This window comes from Drosophila persimilis, unplaced genomic scaffold, assembly GCF_003286085.1.
Source record: "Drosophila persimilis strain 14011-0111.01,24,50 unplaced genomic scaffold, DperRS2 tig00000000-arrow-pilon, whole genome shotgun sequence".
NCBI classification, from domain to species: Eukaryota; Metazoa; Arthropoda; class Insecta; order Diptera; family Drosophilidae; genus Drosophila; species Drosophila persimilis.
The window spans coordinates 25,327,964-25,345,493 of NW_020825288.1; the positions used below are offsets into that span (position 1 = coordinate 25,327,964).

Here is a 17,530-nt window from a genome sequence, read left to right on the forward strand (position 1 = left end):
AAGAGAGGGAGAACTCGAATGAAATTGAAATTAAGTATTGATTGAGCAGCAATTTGGCTGGAAACTGGAACTGGAACTGGAACTGCAACTGTGGAAGAGTGTGGCGAATGATCCGACGAGCTTACCAAATTACAGGCCATGTGGCAACGCCACAACAATCCGTGGAAATGAACGGAAATTAGTCAAATCAGCAGCTACCGGCAGAGGCCAGTGGCTCCAAAACTGCAATTAATTGTTGGAAATTCATCGTAGAAATGGACTTGACGTCGTGACACATCGTAAAACTGCAAAATTCAGTATTTCAAAGGATATCTTTGTCACTACCACAAAAGCAACAGTCCCATGAAGCATAGCACAGTCTTTGCATAGCCCTTGGACATAGAGATTAAGTCTATTCGACAAAGGATCCCCCATTTAGGGCTACCAATCTCTCGTTGATCGAAAGATACGGCTAGAGATTTAATCTGACAAAAGCAGTGCCTCTTCTTCCCATTCCCCTTCGTTTGTCAAGTTTTATTTTTATTTGCTCATTGCTCAAACACCATCTTCATCATCATCATCATCATCATCAGCAAACAGCAGCAGCATCATCCTCTGCATCGGCGTCTAGTCTGTTCAGATCTGTTGTTGGCCTTCGCCATGTGTCACGGTTTCGCAAGCATTGGCTTTGAAACAAAACCAAAAAAAAAGGGGGAAAAAAGAACACAAAAAGTATCTTTTGTTTGCTTCATGCTCATATACATCTGTATCTGCGGATCTGTGTGCTTCTATTTCTGTTTTGCACATTTAACAAATGCATTTGATTTTAACGAGCTTATTTAATGTGCAATATGCGATAAAAATACAGAAAAAAGTGTTGGGAAAGCTACTCTAAGGAGAGGCAATCGGAGGAGGAAAACTTGAGCAATATTTGAAGTGGGAAATGAGACATGGTGCAATCTAAGAGATACTTTCTGGTGTGGAAATGAACAGGGAAGGGCCTACAATAGATCCCATCTCAGAGACCAAGTTCAAGCACAAACTGAGGCCGAGGTGACAACATCTGCAAGCCGTCAAGCTCCCATCTGGGGGATGCGGTCACACATTAAAGCTATGCCGGTAGGCCGGGGGCCCCACAGAGGAACCAGAAATCAAGTCTCTGCTTAGTCATCGAACTTGGCCTAATGCAAAACACAGCCAACAGCCGACTACCCGACTTGAGGATGACTCAGCCTCAAGACCCAAGGCACAGACCTGGCAAAAAAAAGAAAAAGATACGAGAAGAAATGTGCTACCAGTTTAGCATCGAGAAGAGGAGAAGATCGAAGACCGAACGGAGAACGGAGAACGGAGAACAGAGAACCCAAGATGATGGCCTGCTGCTGCTGCTGCTGTCCTACTCCACTTCTTCTTTGAGCCAAGATTTCGTTTTGCTTTGCTGTTATGCCCAGTCATGGTTGCCCGCCCTCAACAGGCATTGCCCCTCAGGAGGAATACACAGATACAGATACAAGGCACATACGGCATGTGTACACTTGTATCTAATGGATGCAGTGCACTGAAAGAAGCCCTAACCTGGTATAAGGGATAAATTCCATCTCCCTAGGAATTCAGATAAAATCTCTTCAAAGGAACTCTCAGTCCAGCAACAACAGCAAAAAACAACCCTTATCAGTGGAGCTCCATAGGATATGCTCGTTTAATTTCATGCACACGCTATGCATGTTGTTCTTTCAATTCTCGGGCAGCATTCGCTTGTGTGCGTCGTGTGAGAGCAAGGACGTCCAATGGGAGGTGGAAACCCAGAGACAAGAAAGCTTTTAGCTCCACTAAGATAGATTTCTCTCAGTGCATTTGGCCACATTCTTGCCCCGTGTATATCTTCGGTGCGAATACGTGTACGTGTACGTGTGCATGTTGCGGTATACGCTCTCAATTAGTTATTCATATAACGTGCTAAACACAAAAAAATGTAGAAAATAATAAAGAATCAGCACACAGCGCTCGTCTCCTCCTGCGAGTGGTACTCCTGCTCCTCTCTCTCTTTCGCTCTCGGGTTGATTAAGACCCGCATCCAGCCGCATTGGCTACTTATGTCTGCAAAGGAGAGGCTCATCCCCATCGCCGACCCCAGATACATTCACATCTGTGAGCACATCGCCCCCCATCCGAGACCGGGAACATTGTTTGCCCGTGTCTGGGCTTTGACAAAACTTTGCATGTCATGTTGTCACTACGGTTCCTTACCCTTTCGCTTCCACACAGACAGACAGACCGAGCGGATCCTTTGAGCCACATTGTTTGCCTACTACTTTGGTTCGGCTCTGGAGCTCTTGGCTTCGGCTGGTGTCTGCCTCCAGCCGGATATTCATAGACATTATAGGCACTTATCGTCGGTTTAGGCTTCACGCCTTTTGTCTCCCAGAGACCCCCAGATGGCGGCCCTCAGCTCAGTTTACTTAGTCTTTCAGCAGCCCTCTCTATCTCCATCTCTCTCCCATGGCCTTGGCAAACAGCGATCTCTCTCCGGTCCGGCGTTGTATCTTTGCACACATTCAAGTTGTCAATGACGGCGGCGGCTCATCCTCCATTACACGTGGTAAATGTTTTGTCAAGCTTTAACTTGAGCTGTGAATCAGTCTGCCCAAGGATTAAACCGAAGCAGGAACTGTAAATGTAGACTCCTTTTCGTAGTACATCCTAAGATACCTGAGGTATCTTACAGATGCATCTACAGATGCCGAGCCATATTTTGGATGTACAACAGTTGATAAAGATTCTTAAAGGTATAATCTGGAATCTATCTCGGAAAGTGTGTTCAGTTTTCTATCTTTCGGTTGTTATAACTCTCCTCTCTCACAGAGTGGCTTAGCAGTATGTTTTCAATTCTGGCATTACTCAGAGAGAGCTCAGCACCTCTCTCTCTCTCTTCCAGCTCCAGACCAGTGAGACTTAGACTTAATGAATCTTAATTTCTTAGTTTCAATTCTGTATCTTTTAGAGTGTAGTTTAGTATCTTGAGCTCGGACTTGTGTGTTCCATCGTGTCCATCGCCATTCCTCATCCGCTTTTAACAACTTTATTGTTATTCCCAGCATTTTCAAAGGCTTAGATCGTATTTGGGTCGCGCTGGGGCCTCCATCGGGTGGAGGTGGAGGTCAGGCCCAATCGCGTACGCGTACACGCACACACCTTCAATATATGGCACAAGCAGAGCAATAAAATTTCATAAATTGCAATCTATGTCAATGGGACACAAAGCGTCCTCTTTGTTTATGGGATACAGCGAGAGCTCAGCTACGGAGCGCAGCTCGTAAAGATACAACTTCTATCCGTAAGATACCGGGGCGATACCGGGGCGATGCCAGGGCCTGGCGAGGGACAGGAGATGTGTGGCAATAAAAAATCAAAGCTGTAAAAGGTGAACAGCAATCGGTTATTGATTCGGTCTTGCACTAATTGTTTATGGCGATGATAATGGCCAGCCCAGCTGTTTATGGCCAAGAGACCATTGCATAACCGCTGGAGTCGACACCAAACAAACTACAAATTACAAAATGCTGTAATAATAAGATATTTAATACTTGAAAATAGTTGGCTTTTTCGTTGTTCGCTGGTCAAATCGGTTTGGCATTAACCTTTGGCATTACGCTTTGATATTACACATACATACACATACGGATTGGTTATGAAATTATTTATATGTTCAGCCCACGCCTCCGCCTCCGCCTACCAAATGTCAAGTGTATTGCAGCGAGCGAGCGATGGATGGATGGATGCATGGCCATTGCACCATAGAACCAGCCGAAACTGAAAAGTATCTGACAGATACACACACGTACACGTACAGGTACACGTACACATGTCGATGGCTTGACTGGTTGGTTGCATGGCTCTTGCCTAACAAGCGGAAAGCAAAAACATAACAGTAAAGTAAATTAAGTAAAAACCACACGGCAGCAACAGCAACAGCAGCAGCAGATACATAGATACAAATGCATTGACTGCAAACCGGACAGAACCAGAGTCTTGGGCTTTGGCTTGCTGGGAGTATATCTTGGTCAAGAGTGTCTCAGAATAGAGAGAGACAGCGACTTCAGCTACAGATACAGATACAGATACAAGAGTGGGGAGGGTGGGTAGGGATTGGTGGGAGACTGTCTCGTAACAAAAGTGGCTGACCTCGAGAATACTCGCTTGCGTTAGGAGACCCATAGAAATCACTCATATGTCGTTCCTCTCCCCCCGCCCCCTCAAATGTATCTCTGGTATCTGTTACTGCTTCTCTTCTTCGAGAGTCGAGTTCGTATGCCTAAAATTGGTAGCTTGCCGCACTCAAGATTGTTAGTGAGATATTCTTTTGGGGCGTAGAGAGCAGCTAAGTTTTGTTTATCCATCGATTGCGGTTGGTTGATGTCTATGTCGGGATGTTGGGAATTTACGTCAATGGGAATTTCATTAGTGCCTCTTTAGGCCTCTGGACGCCAGACGGGTTTCTGTTTCGATAGCTTCGATCACTACATAGAAATACCCATAATCATTATTGGTGCTGTACGAATTCTAGTTTGTATCTTGTTTCTTTCTTCTCTTTGCAGATTTCATTCGAAACACTGACAATAATTCAATCGGACCACAATTGGTAGGTTTATCTTAAATATACAGCAATGAAATCGTTACTGGGATGCGTTTACAAAGATAGAGTATCTCGGGGCAGAGCAGGATAGAGGGCCAGGAGGTGCCAGCGACGTCAAGAATCATGGGTTCGTCCATCGTAAGGGCCAAAAATGTCTTGGGAGCAGGAAAGCACTAGATACTAGTATCGTAAGCACGACAAAGTCAGCCTCCAAGGCATCGAAGGACATGAGGCGGCGTACGTTCTGGCTAAGGAAAGGTGCCAAGAAGTGGTTAAAAACTGTTGCAGACAAGGAATGTATGATATCGAACCTTCTGCAATCTCTGTTCAACATCGGTTGCAGTTATGTGTGTGGCAACAGAAGTGAAAAAAATCTTGCATATAAAAAAGTTCGGATACGAGTTCGTTTAATCATTAGTAGCAACGTTTCCAACCGACAACGGGCTTCCGCTGTCCCAAGCCAGGCAGCCATTGCATCACCTTTTCGGGTCATTACGGTTTCCTTTCAGTCAAAAAACACAAAATAAATTGCAAGAAATTCTTAATTGCATTTTAAAAATATATTGCATTAGTTTTTCTTTTTAAGTACGAGCAGATCCTCCACATAGGCGAAGCTAACATTCGTATCGAATTGGGGTCTGTTATAGAAGAGCCACTGCATCGACAACAGATAATCTCCGGTTGGAAAGGGCAGTCGCAGTAGCTCGGGCTTCAGATAGAAATCCTTGACAATCTGTGGACCCTGTGGGGGGGTCTTAGCACAGATTTGAATCCAAGAATATTGAAATATCACTTACCACATACGGACATGTGTGGTTGATGTTGGAAAATTCCTGGAAAAGATTGAAGACGATACGTATAAACGGATTATTTCTCTTCTGCAAAAATCGGCACACATCGACGGTTCCTTCCAGAAGCCACGGCTGGAAGCCGTTTGCTCTTTTGAAAATCTTGGCATGAAGCGATACATTATTTATCGAATGTAGTACCGTCCCATTCATATTGAGGAGCACCCTTTCCCGACTGACGGCCTTCAGGCGACAGTTATGGAACACAAACGCGGATGTATTGTAGCTCTTGCAGACGAAGTTCGTGAACCTAAAGACCACAGCATCCTGTGGAGTATTTGAGCATTTGAGTCTGAAGCCTCCTGAAGATATGATATTTACATTAACTTCAAAGTTGGCGGCTAGGTAAATTCCGAAGAGAACAACGAAAAGCAGCTTGGACCACATGGTACTGCTGTACCTCTGATTCTGCGACTAAATGATTAGGAATTGGGGCCTAATCGAGTGCCCAGTGGATTTCCGCATGACAGAATCACTAATATACTCCACCTATATCGGTTCTTGTGTCATTTATTTTCAATTAAAAGTGAAGCCATTTTCCATTTGTAATTGATCTGCAGTAGATCCTCCACATATTGGAAACCAACATTTGTATCGATTTGTGGGTTCCTATCAGAGACGCAACAGTTCGGGCTTCAGATAAAAGTCCCTGACGATCTGTGGTCTATCGAAATTTTAGGTGTTTTTGCAGGTGTGATTAATGTTGGAAAACTCTTTGAAAAGCCCATACATTATCACAACAAAGGGTACTGACAGGAATTAAATTTAACGTCGAATAGCTAAGGCTTATATGCATTTACCCTTTAAAACATCTGGCCATGAATTGAAATATCTTCAGAGGAAGGTTTTCGACCACCAACCAGAACTGCTTCAAGTTCGTAAACTTGAAGTAGACTGCATCCTGAAATATTTCATCTGTATGTTCTACTTTAAGATACATTTCTTACGTTACGTGCCGAAGTGAACGGCTAGAAATACTCCGAAGAGAGCTCCAATGATCACGTTTGACCACATCGTGCTGAATAGATAGATCATCTATAAATCAGTTGCAATGAGTCCAAGATGTTATGACAAGATCACACAGAAAAAACGGCGATCAGCGGCGCAGAAACAGAAAAAGAGCGAGAGACTCTTTGAATACACGGCGGTAGTGAAAACTCACCCTTTACTAATAAGCCACACTGGGAAAGAGATAGAGACAAAGTGCTCTTGAAGAAACGAGGGGGAACGTTGTGAGTTGCTGCGAAGACCGCAACTCTACATTTATACCCCATACTTAGTCAGTATGGCTCTCCTCCGTCAGACGCCGCGAATATTAAACGACGCGACAAAGAGCGCGTGCGAGAGACAAAGAAAATCAGTCTGAGCGTGATTTGTTCCTTTTGGCTATACAAATTATCCGATCTGATCCAGATCTCTCTATGATTGTGCGTTTTTAGTTGTCTCGTATCTTTCGAATTGTGGATGCCACAGATTTTCGTCTTTTGTGGGGGCGGAAGAGGGCGGGTCGGAGTTTTGAAATATACTTGTGACAGTGACATATCACAGAAGTCTGGATACAAAATATCGTTGCTCTAGCTCTTATAGTCGCTGAGCACTAGGCGCTCATAGGGACTGAAAGACATGGCTCTATCGACTCGGCTATCGATGCTGATCGAGAATATACATATATACTTTATGGGGTCGGAAACGCTTCCTTCTGGACGTTACACACATCCACTTTTACCACAAATCCCTTATACCCCTGTACTCATTTTGAGTATCGGGTATAAAATGTAGCTTGTACAAATAATGAAATAGATAAAAAAAAGGCCTAAAATTGTACAAAACACTGAAAAACTGTACCTAATACATAGGTATGTATGCAGTTTATTCGAAAACCCATTGTTTCAATCTACAACACATGGATTATTTGCTCTTCAACAGATCCTCTACGAAAGTATAGCTAACATTCGTTTCAAATTGTGGCCTCTTATCGAAGTACCACTGAACTGCCAATAAATAATCCCCCGTTGGAACGGGAAGGCGCATTAGCTCTGGTCTCAAATAAAAATCCTTGATAATCTGTGAGCCCTGTAAAATAAGTTTTAGATGCTGAAGTTTTGAGAAATATCCGCATAATCTTACCACGTAGGGGCATGTGTGATTAATGTTGGTAAACTGTTTGAAGAGCCCATAGATTATAGCAACAAAGGGTTGATTTGGCCTTCGCAAATACCGGCAGGCATCAAAAGTAACGTCGTAGAGCCAGGGCTTATAGCCGCTTGCTTTTTTGAAAATCCGGCCACGAATTGTTATATCATTAGCCGGAGTTAGTACCGTCGCATTCATATTGAGGAGCACTTTGTTTCGACTGACGGCCTTCAGACGACAGTTGTGGAACACGAACCACGATTGGTTGTAACTCTCGCAGACGAAGTTTGTAAACTTAAAAACGATCGCATCCTGTGAACTCAAATTAGTGCAGGACCTGTTTCACTAGAGGTGTATGGTTATATTTACATTGGAATTGAATGTAGAAGTTAGAAATATTCCAAGTAGAACACAGAATAATAGCTTGGACTGCATTGCTTCTAATCGAACGATAAACGAATGCGTATTGAATCCCAGTAAAGCAATATTTTAAGCCATAGTTCATTCCGCTCTAGTAGCTTTGTTTCTTCAATTTAAACTCAATTTGTATACCCTTCCAGAGGGTAGGAGCATGTGATAAATCCACAATGAGGAATGCATTCCAGTTCATAAACGATAAATGTTCTTCAAAATGCTTCACAAGGGTATATAATGCCTCGGTATCAGAAGCTGGGACTCCCATGCTCAAATGAAAAGTAATTAAAACTGATGTAACCATTTTGATTTTGTTTTAATTGTTGCTTTTACCTGCTTGTCCGTTTTCGGACACATTAAGCGAACGTCAATAGGACCGGTACTTAGTTTCTATATATCCTAAAAGTATGCAGTCAAAAGAGTTCTTCATCCTCCATTCCGTCTTTATAAATAGACTGACCATGAACCTTTCCGTAACCTTTCCCCTAATTACAATACTTTAGTCCATCTGTTTTCCTTTGACACTTTTGCTTTTGTTAACTTTCTTCAATCTTGAATTGTGTCAGAGAAACTACCATTGCCTGCTTGTAGATGCTCTTTTATTGTACATTTTTTGCTATACAGTTTAAGGGACCATAGTTGAACTCTGAAGAATAAAGAATAAACCAGAATTGACCACGAAATCATTCTCAGTGTATGATCTTCTGGCCGTTATTCTTGTTATCTGGATAGTATATTCCTGTCGAACGACGGCCCGAAGACGGGCCCTGAATTGCTGTTTTGCACCTTCCCATATCCCATCTCCAGTTGGAAGTCTTTTTTAGTTTTCAGTTAGACCTTGAGCCGAGACAAGACGAATGGATACGGCAATTAATATCAGCCGGCAATGTATTAAATAAATTCATTGTTCTTCATTTATTTGCATAGAATAGAAACAAGGGTTTTCCTTATTTGCTCTTCATGAGATCCTCTATGAACACAAAACTGAAATTCGTATCAGATACTTGACGTTTTTCGAAGAACCACCGAAGCGCTAGCATGTAATCTCCGGTAGGTAAGGGAAGACGCAACAGCTCGGGCTTCAAATACAAATCCTTGATAACCTGCGGACCCTGTTATCGGATCTTAGATGTTAATTGAAACGATTTCATTAAGTCTCACCACAAAAGGACACGAGTGATTAATGTTCGTGAACTCTTCAAACAGCCCAAAAATCAATTTAGCAACTGGGACGTTTTGCTTTCGCATGAACCGACAGGCGTCAAAGGTCACATCGACGAGCCAAGGCTTATAGCCACTCGCCCGTTTCAAAATTCTCCCATGTATTGTGACACCATGGGCCGGATTTAGTAGAGTCGCGTTCAAATTAAGGAGCACCTTGTCCCGTCTGACGGCCTTCAAACGACAGTTCTCGAACACGACCCAGGACTTATTGTAGCTCTCGCAAGCAATGTTCGTAAACTTGAAAACGACTGCATCCTGAAAATTGGGGAAATGTTATTTTGCCAGTTCAGACTAGGAACTTCCCACATACGTACGCTAGCATTGAAGTTAAGTATTAAAAAAAGTCCGAGAGGACTGCCGATCAACAAACGGGAAGGCATCGCTCCAGCTCTTGGTTGTCAAATAACGTTCGAGAGTCCAACAAGTTTTGTTTTTCTTTCTGCATGAAAGAGTCCATTTACTGTAAGTGATCATTCCACTTACCTTGAATTACATCCGGCGTACATCGATAGTATCTCAATTGTTGGAAATTATTGGTACACAATACTAATCTCAAATAAACACCTATCCCTCAATAAAAGCCACCCCGACTACGCAAATTCTAGTATTCTTTGAATCTCCAGGGTTCAGCGGTATTTATCTCCGAGTTTTAGCTTGTCCGGAGATCCTCCATGAGCGCGAAACTCACATTCCTATCAGATTCGTATCAGAGAATTCATTCCACATGAGTAGCTTTGATTGATCAATTAAAATTTAATTTGAATACCATTCAAGGGGCTATCGAGAGGTGCATCTGTCTGTGTATCCGTTTATCTATCCGTACAACTTCAATGGAAACGGTTCGCAAGGGTATACAGATATCGTAGTGCCTCGGCAACAGAGTCCGTAGTGACATTTGAACTAGCTGTAGGTCAGTGATACCAGAAATCTTCTTAAAAGGGAGATCATGTTTATATTCCACAGACATTCCATATTAGCTTTCGCATCGATAGTACGAATATCTTATTTATAGAAAATAATTTGCAGTCATAATTGGTTTAGTCTGAAATTGGAAGGTTGTTGCCCTCCAAACATGTGGACTAATATTGAAATTCTATCCTAAACGAATGCTAATTGAATCCCAGTTCCTAACCAGAATTCCTTCTGCAGTAGCAGTTTTTTCAATTCAATTTAAATTCTAAATTAGATACCCTTCCAGAGGGTATAAGCCTGTTCATAGTGCCGATCGGATCCTAATATACAAATTATAGATCTTCTTCTAATCTGCTTAATCTAAATATAATGCCTCCGCATTAGAAGCTAAGCCTCCTTTCACGTTTCAATGAAACAATTGATTCGCACGTTTTAATCATTTATTTATAGAATAACTGGTCCAAAAAGAAGTGTAGAAAATGAAATTTTAAAAGTCATAGGAAAAGTGAACCAGCCTAATGTTTTCTATAGGACCAATATTTAATATATAATAAATAACTTATATAATAGAACACTGATTTCCATTCCAATTTCGGTATTATTTCAACCAGAGACCGTAACTGCTCTAAGTTTTAAAATACAAATTGCAGTCTAACAATTATTATCCAATTTTTATCACAAAAAAACAAATATAAAACTTATTATTCATTTGTATTAAACAAAATTCCAAATAACAAAAACAAAGAACACTTTTATTTCAAAAGTTACACATAGGAGTTAATCCCGTAACTATTATTATTTAAAAAATAAAATTTAAATTGATTATATGTACTTTTTTCAACCAAGTGGAGTACGATACTTAATATTCGACCTTGAAGGACATGTGATGTATTATAACTAATAGATAATAAATTTAAAATATTAGCTACGGAATAACTCTGATTTGTAAGTTTTAAAGCTTTACCTGGACTTGCACTGGATATAGTCCTGTTCCGTCTCACTGCCTTTAGGCGACAGGTAACTGTAACCCAAGATTAGTTCACCGAATCATATACGAAGTTTGTTATCTTCAATCTGGAAGCATCCTTTTTAAGAGAATATCAAAATTACTCAAAGGTGTGCCAGCACTTACTCTGGATTTATGTATATAAGCTCGATGGTAAAACAAATTTAAATCGATATATCGTTGAAATTTATCGGAAATTGGCATCGTTAGAGATATCGTAATCGTTGGATCGTAAGATTAGTCTGTGTATTTTGAGCTGACTTCGAGGTTGTCCTCAGGTTGTGTTCTTCGGCTTGCTGCGTAAAATCATACTATTTTCGATGAGACTTGTCTCCGTTGCCCTGATAGCCGTTATTCTAGTCATATGTCCTCAGAGAGGAGGTGTTGGTGAGTGCGCTATTTGGGATAGGAGTACTTGGAGGTTGGGAGGTCGGGAGGAACATCAACCGAAAAGGAACACTTTAATTGCGTGGACTGATGATAAGAATTTATTGCAAATCCATATATTCTTGATATTACAATTTCTTTCCTATTGATCTGAAATGTATGGCAATTCCATTTCGATCATTTGCGTTGGGTACATATATCATCTGTAGACGATCTTCAGTCTGTGCTGATATGAGAACCATTCGCATTCACATGTTCTGGCATTTTTCGAGCTAATATTAGAATCAAAGCCCCACCGATTCATCAACAATTAACGAAGCGATGGGCTCTGGGCTCCAGCATTGAAAATCATTGCCCCAAACAATAGACGGATCGGTGGGGGCTGCTTCTGTTCTGTGGCCGTCGAGGCACATTAAAACCAAAGTTTTATTTAGTTCCTGTTGCATCTGCGGAACACATGTGAGCCCCGGGGCATAATTGGGGGCACTGCCCCATTTTGTTTAGTCTCGGGTTGGTTGGGTTGGGCCTTTGGCCAGTCAGTCGGTGGCGACTCTGGCTCTGCCTCCTCTTCTGGCAACCGGACACACTCGTCCGTTGAATTTGAGCTTGATTTTTTTGACTCCACAAACCATGGCCCATACAAACGACGACATTAGCCCCAAAACATCAACAACAATGGTACAAAAAATGGGCCTACGCATGCGACAATTTGCTGTGGCTTCGCCTCGATCAAAGTTAAGGTAACGAATACGACATATTTTATGCTGTGAATGCTCTTCACAGAATATTTATGCACACCCCGCACTCCCAACTAATGGAGGATTGAGTGATCCTTGCAGGGAATTCAAATGGACTCCCAGAAACTTAAATAATATTTCCTACGTGTCTGAAGTTGTATCTGAACGAATGACCGATTTGACAGATCTGCGTATTAGCTCTCTGTAAGAAGATATGAAGATATACAACCTTAAAATGGGATACTCCATTCAAAAGTGATCAATGTCTGGTAACTTCTTCACTTGGTTTCACTTGAATAAAACATTCAGGCACGCCCTGAAACAAACTCAATTTATACTGCTTATGAAAAGGCCCAAAACGTTGTCCATGTATGAAATATTAATTTCAGCCACACAGAGTATTCTTGGCAATCTTTTCTGTAATTTTTTGGGGCTGGTCTTCGGGGCGTGTTCTTTGGCTCCGCGGCTCTACGGCTGTACGGCTCTGAAGTTCTGGAGTTCTGACTTTTGGTGGGTGTGTACGAATTTAAATTTTTAACATGTAACTCATTTTGAATGCAAATAAAATAATCTTTTGCCCTGGCACGCGAAATGGGTCAGGCCGAAAAGTGAGCGTGTGCCGGGTCGAGGGATTGATTAAATAGCCCCCCCTCAGTCCGAAAACACCGTGTAGTCCATATAGACGGTATTATTAATGAAGAAATTTGACTGTCTGACATTGGCTCGGGTCCGGGGAGGTCCGGGAGGTCTGAGGGGCGTTTGAGAGCTAATGAAGCGAGAGGCGATTGGAGTTCAGAGATCGGTTTCCGTTGGCGCTCTGATGCCAAAACAATTTGCTTGAAATTGCAGGCAGCAAAACACAGCAGTTGGCCGCAGCAGACATGTAATGTATCTGTAAGCGTAACTAACCGATACGTACACACAGATACAAGATACAGAAATTGAAATCAAATTGCCGCCAGAGAGCTGTACGAGTATCTTAGAATGCAAATGTTGCAGTATATTGTTTGCTCTGGCTCCGACTGTGGCTTGGTTGCTTTTCCTTTCATTTGCTTGATTTTTCGCAATTTTCCTGCTGATTTGTGCAAAATTTGTTGCCCCAAGGCGAGCCGATAGAGACAGAGACAGAGCTAGAGATACATGTTCATGGAGATGGCAGCAGCTGCAGATAGAGATGGAGGCATGCATGTCACAAGCAAACAGTTACAAATTGCCACTCGGTGGCCACAAGAATGTGCCATGATAAGTCAATAACTATTATTAACGGAAACTGACATTGTCGGAGGCTGTACCGCCGCGACGGAGATCGTACTCTAGGTCCAGATGCAGATACTGATGCTCTGATACTCCGATATACAATTTCAATTGGCGTTGATTCGTATCTTTTGGCTGCTCTGCGGAGCGAAAGTGCATCTCGGGCCTTATCGATATTGAAATGTTAATGAACTGAAAATTTTGCGTGTCGAATTGTCGAATAGTTCGCACTGTGGCACCGTGATAATTGCCCAGATATTGTACAATGATACGAGTGTACCACTAAAAAACCAAGATTGTAGCTCTGGCTCTTGCTGCTGCTCTGATTGGAAAGGCAACAACGAAAGACAAAGACCAAATACCAAATACCAAAAACCCAAAACCGAAACGGAGATGGAGACCCAAGTCGAGACTTCACTTCACACTTCACTTTCCATTTGGTTGTTTTTCTTGGCCACGCTTGAGAAATATTTCAATTAATGCAATCAAAGAAATGAGCTGGCCAAAACCCACACACACACACACACACACACACACGCACACAACAAAAGGCTAAAAATAGAGTTTCAATATGCATTTTCAATCATTTTTTCTTGGCATCTATAGAAATATTTAATCTTTTTCCCCCCCCCTTTCCTTTGGCGATTTCCATGTTCGATTCTGGATCCAAAAATAGTTTTCGATTTGCACACAAAATGCACTTGAAAGCGTGTTCATTGCAATTTATTTGTTTTTACTGTTTAATGTTTTTCCCGATTGAAGTCGTTGATCTTAACCTTGTTGAAGAGGCTTTTTTCTCTTCGATTTTGAAGCAGGCATAGGAATATCATGGGAAGTTCTCAAGTCAGAACTATTTAACGAACCTTGTTCCTTCCTTGTTGGAAGCCCTAATAAAGGGAGGTTTTAACTTTCAGCAACAGATTGGGTATACCTTATCTTGATATATTAATTGATATAAATAGTAAAGAAACAGATTGTGCAAGGAATGTATTGGCTTATCTTCAGGAAAAAGTTCATTAGTAGATAGACAAGAAATCATGCATCTCTTGGAACAATCGGAATACTTTGGCGTACACAGACTCGTATCATCTCGGAGACCGTTCGATTGTCAGGCGGCCATCCGACTGTCGTTGCACAACACTGGACAAGTGAAAACGTCAGATGAAATGCTTGGTGGCATGGAATGCTCTCTGGCATGCCATGCCATGGCATGTCGTCTGATGTATCTCTGATAGTCGTATCTGCTGGATACATATTACAATTGAAGCGTATTTATTTATGAGACAGCCCACAACCCACGACATGAACTGGAATGAAAATGGAGAGGGGGATGGGTGTGGGTATGGGGATTCGGTTTGAGTGAGTGACTGATGGCTGCACATCGGCGACCACAAAACAAACGGCGACACTTTCAATTGCACGCCTCCAACTCGGCTTCAGATTCGGATACTCGGATACGGATCGGGGCTTGGACCGAGACCTGGTCGCACTTTCTCGGTGTCACACGGACTAGGCTTTGATTTGTTTTCCCGCTGCTTTTCTCGCTCACTTTTTATGGCTTCTTTTGGCGCAACAATTTGAATGTCATTAGTGTCACTGGCCGGCAGCTAACGGAGCTTGACACCCATCTCCACCTCCGCCTCCAGAAGACCCAACCGGTGACGGTGACGGCGATGATGTGCCTCCCACCTCCAACCCACTTTGTGATTTTTCTTTTTCACACTTCACGAGTGCGAGCGCTGTGAACGAGTTCGTGTTCGGCTTCGGGTAATACAATTTTAATCTAAAGTCACGTTAAACATTTATTACAATGCCACTTTTCACCTGGTCAACACATCCAGATCCACGGCCAAATCGGTCTCCGACTTTTGGATGGTGTTCCACTTTTGCTTTTTTCGTTACCGAATCGGAGAGTGTCGCCAGAGAGAGGGAGAGAGAGAGGCAGATCATTAACGTGCACTCCTCTCTTATCTAAGCGGCGACTACGGTTATTATTTGTTTTACTTCTTCTTCCTATTTCGGTGCGGAGTAAGTAGGTAGTTTCCCCACTAAAAAGTACTCAAAACCACTAAAAACAGACCCGGCCCATTGTTCTGGAACATACTCGCAGTAGAGCTCTATTATAATCTTGGCTCTGCCTAGATTTCATTTGCCTGATAAGTTAATACGGGGCCTGGTCTGGCCCGGCCCGGCCTGGCCTGCCTTTGCTCTGGCCCCTCTTTCGATCGAAATCCCTGATAAATATTTAATTAGACATTTTGCTCTAACAGAACGCTTCGGTTATTGTTTGTTCGTCGGTCGGCAGACAATGATCGCCTCCTCCTCCGAACAACAGCAGAGTTTTGTTTGTTTTCGCATTAGGCGTTGGCAAACAATGAATGGAGGAGCGCAGGGAGCTTCCAGTTATGATAGAGTGCCCTGGGATTATGGTAATTTAGAACAGAGATGGGAGATAGGGGCAATGATTTGTTCACGGATCTGATGTGGAATCAGGGATGCTGATCATTCATTATCGAAAATATAGTTCATATCAAGTCCAAGGATACCAGTGATGTCTCATTAACCGTCCTTTGTACATGTCGCCAAACGGATCAAAGCCTTGCCCTTGTTTACCATCCAAATGCAGCTCTGTTTTGGTCTGGTCCTCTTTGATGTTGGCAATGCTGCCGCCGCTAGCGTCAGATATCTGCCGCCTTGGAGCTCTAACTGCTGTGGCCGCTAATTAGCTGAAAGACAGACTCAAAGACAATTGCGTGGCATTTACGCGCCGCGCGGCTCGTTTCTGAAAGAATTCTCTTTCTGTCTTTGGCCTGGGTCTGTGCCTGGGCATTGTCATAGCCATCATAGCCATCATCGTCGCCATTTTATCAATTAATTCAGCGCCTCGATCCATTCCAAAAACATCTTGATACAATTTGTAAGTGGATAGACCAGGGTTAGGGGAGGGGAATTCTTGTGCACCGTCTTGGACACCGTCGAGACTTGATCTCTGCCTCTCTCTCTGTCTCTGGGTATTGGCGCCAACGCTGATCTTTTTCTCGTATTTTAGTGGCCATTTTTATCTAATTATCATTTTGTTCGCTTAATAATTATTGCTAATGCGTCGGGGCTCCGCTCTAAGTAAGCAAAGGCCCCGCCGGAGCGCCGCAGTGCCTCCGCTCTGGTCTTCGGTGGCCGAGAAAGTGGCCAAGAGTGCCTTATGTAAAAGCTGAATTTAGTTTTCTGTTAAATTTAAATTATTGCAATTTGCGCACGAGTCATTATAGTTATCCGTGGAGATGTGGTTAAAGTCGTTGTCGAGCTGTCGTTAGGCGTTAGGCGACTAAGACACAACCAGCAGACAACAGACAACAGACAACAGACTAGAGACAGCAGACCAGTGCTTAATTATTACAATTTGAAAGTTTTGCTTTAATTGTTGCTTGGCTTTTAGTCGCAGTTATCTATTACTGGTAGATATAATGTCGGTGCTGTTGTGGTTGTTTGTTGTTGCATTTTATATGCAAATTAGCATTCAGCAACGAGTGCGAATGTGGATGCGAATGCGAATGCTCATGTTGATTAGCCTCGTGCCTCCTGATCTTTGGAGTGCCTTGTCGTGCCTCCGTCTCGGTCTCCTCTTGAGTCTGCTTCTCCACTTGAATGCCTGGAGTGTTGAAAAACGCTGGCACATGTGCTGATCAAATTTGACATGAGATGCCACAATCTGAAGAAGATACAGTCATGCAGAAGTGTTGACGATGATCATCGAAGCAATCGCAGGCGAATCACAGATCGGGGAATTGCTTCTGACAAACCGCTGATAATTCAAATTGATGGCAGAAACATTATGAACACATTCCGGCTAATGGGCGGGGGATGGGATCTCTCTCTGGGTCTCTACGGATGATGTACTGCTTCGTTTTGGCTTCGATTCCATAATGCCTGATACAGGAAGCCGTGGGCATGCCTAATACTTATCAGCTGTCATATTAACCGCATAATTATGACGGATAAAGCCGCC

General features: G+C 42.7%; 3 protein-coding genes across 3 annotated transcripts; all 3 read right to left on the bottom strand.

Moving 5' to 3' along the window:
- Positions 1–5,180: 5,180 nt before the first annotated feature.
- Positions 5,181–5,847, bottom strand: LOC6591953. The gene is made up of 3 exons (XM_026995381.1): positions 5,782–5,847; positions 5,410–5,727; positions 5,181–5,354 (listed from the first exon to the last, which is right to left on the bottom strand). Exons 1-3 carry the CDS (start codon positions 5,845–5,847, stop codon positions 5,181–5,183), a joined length of 558 nt encoding a protein of 185 aa, XP_026851182.1.
- Positions 5,848–7,368: 1,521 nt separating this feature from the next.
- On the bottom strand, positions 7,369–8,364 carry LOC6591954. Its single transcript, XM_002017462.2, has 3 exons — positions 8,341–8,364; positions 7,588–7,905; positions 7,369–7,533 (listed from the first exon to the last, which is right to left on the bottom strand). Exons 1-3 carry the CDS (start codon positions 8,362–8,364, stop codon positions 7,369–7,371), a joined length of 507 nt encoding a protein of 168 aa, XP_002017498.2.
- A 590-nt stretch (positions 8,365–8,954) lies between these two features.
- LOC6591955 lies at positions 8,955–13,686 on the bottom strand. The gene is made up of 3 exons (XM_026995393.1): positions 13,549–13,686; positions 9,169–9,486; positions 8,955–9,119 (listed from the first exon to the last, which is right to left on the bottom strand). The coding sequence occupies exons 1-3, from the start codon at positions 13,684–13,686 to the stop codon at positions 8,955–8,957; spliced, it is 621 nt and encodes a 206-aa protein (XP_026851194.1).
- Between the last annotated feature and the right edge of the window lie 3,844 nt (positions 13,687–17,530).